General features: G+C 50.4%; 1 protein-coding gene across 1 annotated transcript; it reads right to left on the reverse strand.

Annotated features, from left to right (window-relative positions):
• Nucleotides 1-5,128: 5,128 nt before the first annotated feature.
• Nucleotides 5,129-6,076, reverse strand: Foxe3 (forkhead box E3). The gene has a single exon (XM_090333754.1). The coding sequence runs from the start codon at nt 6,074-6,076 to the stop codon at nt 5,129-5,131; it is 948 nt and encodes a 315-aa protein (XP_090189880.1).
• Between the last annotated feature and the right edge of the window lie 3,183 nt (nt 6,077-9,259).

Here is a 9,259-nt window from a genome sequence, read left to right on the forward strand (position 1 = left end):
TAGCAGTAGATAAAAAGGAAGCTGAGCAAGTGGGGAAAAAGCAAAGCATTATTAATTCTAGAAAAAAATAAAAAGTAAACAGAGGTATAGGTACAGTACATGAGTAACTTATCAGTGAACAATGTTTATTTAGTAGTAATAATGTAAATGTTATAATGACTCCAAAATTATGATTAGGGTGGCAATAAGGAGATGGATATTTTAAGTGTAAATACTCCCCTATCACGACAGGAAGTTAATCATTAAGGGATATAGCTCAGTGGTAGAGCACTTGTCTAGCACGTTCAAAGCCCTGGGTTTAATCCTCCGTTAATCATTATTGTTTCAAGAGAGAAGAGTAGAAGCATGGGAATATATTCCATAAGAAATAAAGGTGATCGAATGTAGCTACGCTTAGGGAAAGATTCAGGGTTCCTAAGAGTGGAGCAAAAAAGACATCACTGTGAGTTTTGGGCTGCTATTTGACTTATTAGATTATTTACATCTTTTAGTGTAATTAAAATAATGGTCAGGAAGCTGAGGATGTAGCTCGTGGTAGAGATTGAATACTGTGCTCAAAGCCATTAATTAGATGCCCAGAACTGCAAAAATAAATACGTAAGGAAAATTATCATTAAGGGCCGGGAATTTGGCCTAGTGGTAGAATGCTTGCCTATCATGTACTAAGATCAGAGTTCGATTCCTCGGTACCCTATACATAGAAAAAAGCCAGAAGTGGTAAAGAGGCTCAAGTGGTAGAGCTCTAGCCTTGAGAAACTCCAAGGACAGTGCTCAAGCCCATGACTGGCAAATAAATAAATAAATAAAGTATATCTTTGGGCAGAGTGCTGAAGGCTCACGCCTGTCATCCTAGCTACTCAAGAAGCCGAGATCTGAGGACTATGGTTCAAAGTCAGCCCAGGCAGGAAAGTCTGTGAGACTCTTAACTCCAATTTACCACCAAAAAGGTGGAAGTGGAGCTGTGTGCCAACTGATAGAATGCTAGCCTTAAGCAAAAAAGCTCAGGGACAAATAAGTAGGCCCCGAGTTAAAGCTGCAGGACTAGCACGTGTGTGCATGCACACACACACACACACACACACACACACACACACACACACACACACACTGGCTTCATCACCTCTCAGCCTTTTGGCTACCTAAGATCAAATGCAGACTAAAATGGCTTCTAAGTTTCTACAAGAATGAAGGTGCAAGAATCTTGACTTTTCTGAAGTGTTCATTCACAAATACTCCTCTGAAAAGTTTTGAAATCATCTTTGCATAGAAAATATTTGGTATTTTGGGGGGGGAGAGAAAGTAGGAGTAAAAAAAGAAAAAAAAAGAAAGTAGTACTTTTTTTTTGACAGTCCTAGGGCTAATTAATTAGTTCTACTAATTGAGCCACAGCACCACTTCTGGCTTTTCCTATGTATGTGGTACCAAGGAATCGAACCCAGGCTTTTGTGCATGCTAGGCAAGCACTCTACCTGTAGTCAAAACTCCTGGCCGGGTGGGGGGGGGGTAGGATGGGTACCAAGACATGTGAAAGGGTATCAATGTACATGAATTAATGCACCTTCTGTCTGGCAAATATCATGTAACCCTTTTATTAATTACAATAAAAAATGCAAAAAAAACCCAAAACTCCTGGCCATGTTTGGTACTTTTAAAGACGGGTTGTTTTGTTTTGTTTTGCTTCGTTGCCAGTCCTGGACTTGAGCTCAAGGCTAGAGCTCTAGCTCTACCACTTGAGCCACAACACCACGTCTGGCTTTTTTTTTCTATGTATGTGGTACTGAGGAATCAAATCCAGGTCTTTGTGCATACTAGGTAAGCACTCTACCACTAGGCTAAACTCCTGGCCCTTTTTAAAATTGTTTTTAAAATATCTACCAAAACATCAGAATTTTTCGGGTACTCTGACATACAAACTTCCAGACTGTGAACTCTTTGGGGACATAGTGTCTTTCTGTCTCTCTCTCTCTTTTTTTTTTTTTTGGTGGGTCATGGGCTTGAACTCTGGGCCTGGGCACTGTCCCTGAGCTCCTCAGCTCAAAACTAACACCTTTCCCTTTGAGCCACAGCCCCACTTCCTATTTTCTAGTGATTAATTGGAGATAAGAGTCTCACATCCTTAGTGCCTGGGCTAGCTCTGATCCTCAGATCTCAGCCTCCTGACTAGCTAGTATTACAGGTGTGTGCCACGGTGCCCAGCAGGACATGGTGGATGGGTGTAGAGCCTGTCATACAGCAAGCTCTTGATGTTGTTGAATAACGGTAAATTAAAGAAACATTCAAAAAATAAAAAGTTTCCTGATTTTCCACTGTAAGAATGACCCTCCTAAAATTTCCCCATTGGTATCTCCTACCTGATCTTCTGAATATTCCATGATCCTGTGGATTGCGAATTGCATGGTGGCAACAAGACTGGAACTGGGAGCTCAGCAAATACTTTTCAGCTTCAGGGCAGAGAGAGGATCCTTCCTTTCTCTAGATATGTTTTGAATTACAGCAGTACTTGGCAGTAGGTATTTCAGTCAGGAGGACAGGCTGTAATATTTGCAGCAGAAGCGAGTTTGTATTTCAATCACTGTAACTGTACTTAGAGAACCATGCGCTGGATTTTCCATGGCCTGCTAGGCTCATGGTGGGCCAGTTTCCTCAACTGTTACCTTCACCAGATACCTCCACCTCTTTCACCTTCTTCACAAGTCATTGCAAAGACTGCGTGTAAGAATGGATAAGAAGGGACCACTTAGTCATTATTATTCAGTTAAGTCGGTAATCAGTATTGGACATTAGGGATTTATTTGCTCAATCAGTGAACAAATTTTAAATGACAGAATCTTAAGTGAAGGACAAATTAGATCTGACCCTTGCTCAGAATGGTAAATAACTATCCCATCTCTTTTATACCACACAGCACATGCTGCCTCCAAAGAGGGCCTTCTGTCTCCTCAGGTTCCCTGCACCTCTGCACTGTTCACTCTCACCCACTGTCTATCACTGATCTTCAAGCACTAGCATGGAGAGGAGGATCATCTAACAAGTCCAACAAATAAATCACATTCACCTGGGCTTGAGACATATCCATCTCCTCCTCTGCTCTGCTTCTATGCCTAACCCAGGCTCAACCAGACTGGGAGCCTTGAGGCAGGAAGCTTAAAAAATCCTGATGCTTGGTGTGTGGGTTAGAGCCACAGAGTAAGAGAGCTGGAGCCAGTCTCTTTCACATTTCAACTTGATGCTAAGTCTGCCCAGTTGCTGCTCTGTGCTAGGAAAGTGATGAACCAGTCCCATCTCAATCCAGTAGGTTTGGTAAAATAGGAGACAGAGCCAAAGGTTCAGTGTTCAGTTCTCAAAGTTCAGAGAGGGAAATAGGGCCTGTGACTTAATCTCTTTATAGTAGAGAGCCTCATTTGTTCATTTGTTGTTACAATGCCATGGGATTGAACTCAAGGTCTTGAGCCTATTGGGCAAGCTATCACTTGAGTCTTGTCCTCCAGCCCTTTTATTCTTATTACCTTCCTATCCCAGGATCTTGAACTGCTGCTGCCTGGGCTAACTCTGAATACGCAATCTTCCTGCCTGCCTCCACATTCTGAATAACTGCAATCACTCAGGCATGTACCACTATACTTGGATGGGAGCATTAACTTTTTCGACTGAGCCTTCAGCGTTGTCCTGGGTATTCCTTTCCAAATAATATGTATATTCATCACCTGGGGATTTTGTTAAAATGAAGTATGAAATGATTCAATGAACCTGAGGGGAGGCCTGAGATCCTCCATTGCTAGCAAGCTTCCAGATGAAGATGACAGAGGTCTGTGGACCACCCTTGAAGTATGAAGCCATAGAACGCATACCTCATTTCTCTTATCAGTGATGACTAGATTTATGTTTCCATGGGAAAGGGGTTGATCTGTTCTTTCTGTGAGGTGTCCCCAGTGCCTGGTACTTCAAATAAATACTTGGAGGAGGGTATCAAGAGCAAAGCTCCCTCATTCATGGGAGCTGAGAATGAACCCCAAACACAGATAACTTGGCTAGGCAGATCCACTCACATACATAAAAATTTCTATCTGTATGGGCATGGTAATGGAAATACAAACATAACTATATAGACATAAAAACCTATGACTCTATAGACATGTTTTATTTCATAAATTAATGTTTCTATGACATACAAACCCTTAGCCTAATTGTCATTAAGCTCTAAATACTAAGTCCCAATGATTGTAAAGAGAGATTCCCTCCTTGAACACTTGTATGTTAAACTTGTCATTTAAAATATGGTGTAAAAATCAACGTTAATAAATTCTTTAAAAAAAATATCTGGCTCTAAGAAGCAGAAGACAGTATTTGACTGGACCTACTATGTGCTTGTCTGTGGCTGAATCACTTCCTGTGCCTGAGGACTCACTAGGGGGCTGGGCCCCATGTGACAAAACTCACCCACCATCCCCCTCAACGACATCTCCAAGTTACCCACAGCACACCAAGCCCAGAAATGGGTTATTTTTTTTCTTTTTAATTAAACTAGCCTCGATTAAAAAATAGCGACAACCTAAAACATCCTGTGATTTCCAGGGAATTCAGGCGGGCTTTGAGACCCACTGACTTCCCCTTTCAGAAGTCAAGGGCCCTCCCTGGTGCTGCTGTCTCAGAACTCCCAAGAGCTGTCCTCTTAAAGGCCTAGGTGTGCCGTGTGGGAGGGGAGCTGGGAAACGAAGGAAGGAGAGGAAGCAATGCGCCCAAGAGCCTGAACTCTGTTATGTTGGCAGAGCGTGAGGGGGGTTGACCGAGTCGAGTTCATTCAACAGGCAGCTTGAGAGGGGGTCACCGGGACCCCTGGGCTGGGCTGGGGGCCGGGCGGGGTGTCGCTGGCAGGGATCCTGCTGGGGGGCGGAGGGGTGCAAACGGGGGCGAGAGATGCTCAGTGAAGGGAGAGGAAATGAAGGGCTCGCACACTGGAAGGGACAAGGTTCGGGTGCAGGAGGTGTCGGGGCGGGGGAGAGCGCTCCCCACCCGCGAAGGATACAGCGGGAAGGTTCCGTGCAGGAGCCAAAGACGTGAACTTGGAGCGGAAAGGGTGGTGGGAAAAGGCGCTGGGGAGAGGGCGGAGGAGCAGCCCGCGGGGGCTGGCTCACAGGTAGCGCTCCAGGCCGGGGGAGAAGCCGGGCTGCCGCACGTAGACCTCCCCGGAGCTGAGCGGCCCGAGCGCGCTGGCGGGTCCGGCCAGGCCCAGGAGGGGCTCGGCGGCGGCGGGCAGCCCCAGGCGCTCGGGGACCTGCGAGTAGAGCGAGGGCCCGGCGGCGGCGCAGGGCGGGAAGGCGGCGGCGGCGTCGGGCGCGGCGCAGCAGGGCGGCTCGGGGGCGCCCAGCCCCGCCACCTCGGGCGGGAGGCTCACCAGGCTGTCGACGCTGAAGAGGCGCGCGGGCGGCGCGGGGCCCGGGCCGGCGGGCGGCGCGGTGAGCAGCGCGGGGCCGGGCGCGTAGGGCGCGTAGGGGAAGGGCAGCGCGGAGGGCGGCGCGGACGGCGGCCCCGGCGGCGGCCCGGGCGGCCCCGCCGGCTGGGCGCGCTTGAAGCGCTTGCGACGCCGCAGGAAGCTGCCGTTGTCGAACATGTCAGCGGCCGCGGGGTCGAGCGTCCAGTAGTTGCCCTTGCCCGGGTTCCCGGGCTCCCGCGGGACCTTGACGAAGCAGTCGTTGAGCGTGAGGTTGTGGCGGATGCTGTTCTGCCATTTGCGCGGACTGTCGCGGTAGAAGGCGAAGCGCTCGGTGATGAAGCGGTAGATGGCGGCCAGCGTCAGGCGGCGGCCCGGGGCGTGCGCCAGCGCCATGGCGATCAGCGCGATGTACGAGTAGGGTGGCTTCCCGCGCTGCAGCGGCCGCCGGCGTCTCCGCCCCGGGCCCGGCGGCGGCGGGGGGCTCGGCTCCACCTCTCTCCCGCCGCCCGCCGCCGCCACCGTCGTCTCCTCCTCCTCCTCCTCCTCCTCCTCCGGCTCCCGGCCCGGCTCGGCTCCCGGGAGCGGCGACGGCGGCGGCCCCGACGGCAGCACCGGGAATCCCAACAAGGTGGCCGGTGGGTCCATGTCGCTCGCGCCCTGTGCAGGGGTGGCCGCAGCCCCTGCCCGCACTGGGAGGGAGCCGGAGCCGCCGACCTGCCATATATATGTGGACAGATGCCCCCACCCCTCCGGGGGGAGAACGACGACCTTCCCGGCCGGCCAGGGCCCCCTTTCTGGACTCACCCCCCCCTCCTCCATTTTGCCCACCCCTTTGGGTCAGTTTCTCCCCACCCTCCAAACCCCGCCTCGTCTCTTCCCATCCCCACTGGGTCTGTCCCAGACTCCAGCCTCATCCCAAGGTATTTGATCAGACCCTTCCCTTCCTGCCCCTCCTTTTACCCCCACCCCTCGGGTCAATCCCAATCATTCAGCGCCCCTCTCTGGCCCTCTCCTCATTTTGCCCCTCCCAGCAATTGGACCCCCCCCCCCATCCTCCTCCCTGTCTTTCCATTCTCTAGCTGGGTCAGAGATGAGAGGTGATTTTCTTGTCTGCCCTTAGGGCTAATCGGTGAGACCATCAGACCGCCATTGAACAATGTGGAACTGGAGCCAAGATAATGGAGAAGGAGAAGGGCAGAGGTCCTCCTGACTTTGTCTCCTGAGAGAATATTTGGAGACCGCCCCCTAAGATCAGAGTAATTAATATCTCCTTTCTCTGCTGCTTCTCCCACATCCTTCTCACCAGACCAACCTTGGAGGGGGGGGGGAGAAGGGAACCTAGTGGCAAAAAGTACAAACAGCTCTGCAAGTCTCCCAAGTTCCAAGGAACAGTTACCAGGTGGGAGAGAGACCCCTAAACACACACACACACACACACACACACACACACACACACACACACACACACACACCAGCAACTCAGGTGCTTCCACAGACTGAAGGTCTGAATGCTGCTTTATGATCCACAGACTCCAAACTCTTACCTCACTGAAAGCAGAGAGTCTAGGCAGATTTTGTTTAAAGCTTGGGGGAAAAACATCACCTCCATGGAGAGAAAACCAAAAAATGAAGGGGACCTATGTTAAAGTGACTTGTCCTGGGCCAGGAGCATGGCCTAGTGGTAGAGTACTCGCCTAGCACCCACAAAGCCCTGGGTTCGATTCCTTGGTACCACATACACAGAAAAAGCTGGAAGTGGTGCTATGGCTCAAGTGGTAGAGCACTAGCCTTGAGGAAAGCCCAAGCACAGTGCCCGGGCCCTGAGTCCACACAACTTGTCCTACAAAGAGGCAAGATCAAGGAACCTGGACATGAGAAATTTGTGGTGAGGAAATCAACACTGAGAGGCTGAATAGCTTGCTTAACTTCACATAGATAATAGGGACGGCACCATCCTTCACAGTGGAAGTTTCAGTTAAGCATATAATCCCTACACTTGGGAGGGTTGCAAGCATGAGGATTGTAAGTATGAGGTCAGCGTAGCCTACACAGTGAGCTTCTATCTCAAAAATAAAGTGGAGGTTTTAAGAAATAAATTATAGATTTTCTCCAACTCCTCTTCTGCTTCATTTGCCTAAGTGAAGACCTAGGTTCTCTTCTGGCCTGGTTAGCAGGCCACTGGACATCTGGACATCACTACATGGATGAGATTCATGGCATCTCAGACCCAGAAGTCCTTAGTAACATGTCCTAGCCTACCGCACTCTCTGACCCACCCTGATTTCCTACCTGCAAGCCAGATCCCTTTCTCTCTTTGGCTCAGCCTCCACATCTAAGATCCACACAGCCACTCCTCCTCCAGTTCTCCCAGTCTCAGTTCAGCTTGCATCATTCACCTAGTACTTCTACTTAAGCCCTTTGCAAGTGTTTAGGGAAAGACAGAGACAATAAGAGGTTGTCAATAATGGGCTGAGGGGAGAAGCAAAGAGGAAGGAGGTGACACTTGCAGATCTTAGAGACTGTGGCCCATACCCAACATCACAGAATCAGCAGATGCATATTGGCCAGTCTCTGCCTCAATACCCTCTCCACCTTCTCCACCATGCAGTCCACTGCCCAATCACAGGCCAATGGGATGCAGATTCGTGCAATTCCATAGAACAATGCTCTCCAAAGAAAGGGTAAGACAACAGCTGCAGCAGTGGGGAATCTAATTTCACCAGTGGGGTGTCCAGAGCCAGGTATTACCTGAGCCTCTGTTTCCCCATCTGCCAAATGGGAGCAGTAGTAGGCCCTTAGTAAAAAAGTGCTCTTCCCCTTTCTGTATACGTCCAATTCTAGTATTAACCAGGAAGGCAAGGAGAGAGATAAGCAGGGCATCTTTCCAGTTAGGTGACTGATTGAGCCTCAGTTACCCTCCTTTCCTAACTTCTCTTAGAGATGGAGTTCCTCTAAAGAAGGCCCCTCCCACAGCCTCCACCTGTGGAAGAGTAAGGTATTTGGGGAGAGAGAATTGGCTCTTCCTAACTCCAATGACCCAATACAGCTTTCTTGGACTTTCCATTTTCGAATCTATGTGAATAGCCTGGGACATAGTACATGTTCAATAAATGATCCTGAACATGCTGTTGGCTATGCCAGTCCCGAGTAGGGTGGTGACAGGGAGCTTGGCCAAAAGAGTGAGAACCCAGACTTTTCCAGTTCTTTGTGCCTGCCTGCCTATGCCCCCCCCCCAATTGGGCCTGCTTCCCAGAGCCGAGCAGGCCAGTGTCGGGGGCGGCCCAAGGGCTAATCCGTGTTTTCAGCGTGGCTGGGCCCTCTTTTCACAGGCCCTGGGCCGGACGTGATGCGGCTGAGCATCCGGGCATAAGACGGCCAGTGAAGGCTGCCCCTTTCTCATGGGCCTGGATTCCAGGCGGCCCAGCGTCTGAGTGGAGCCCCTGGGGCGGGAGGAACACAGTGACTGGGCTGGGCAGTCCTTTGTCTGACCACACTGGGTGGATATTTGGGCTGGCAGGAGGGATTAATGGCCAGGGATTGGCCCTGGGGCTGGCCTTCCCACTGCCCTTTGGAGGCCAAAGGCCCAGGTCAGGGCACATAGCCTTGATGGCTCTCTAGATAGAGTGGAAATTCCCACCCTTGTCTAAAGCTGTTTGCACCAGTCCCAAGACCCCCTACCCCCAGCCTCAGCTCTGCAGCGGCAGAGGCATCACAAGCCCAGATAGACCTGGTAAATTCTGGCTCCTTGCCTCCAAGTATTTTGCTGAGGAGAGAAGGCTAAGGCAGAAAGGAATGTCAGGTCCTCTGGAAGGGCTACAGTTTCCCCAC

Source organism: Megascapheus bottae, chromosome 6, assembly GCF_031878675.1.
Source record: "Megascapheus bottae isolate mThoBot1 chromosome 6, mThoBot2.hap1, whole genome shotgun sequence".
NCBI classification, from domain to species: Eukaryota; Metazoa; Chordata; class Mammalia; order Rodentia; family Geomyidae; genus Megascapheus; species Megascapheus bottae.

What these genes read in the sequence shown, in the direction of transcription:
- Foxe3 (XM_090333754.1), bottom strand. Translation starts at nt 6,076, where the DNA reads ATGGACCCACCGGCCACCTTGTTGGGATTCCCGGTGCTGCCGTCGGGG.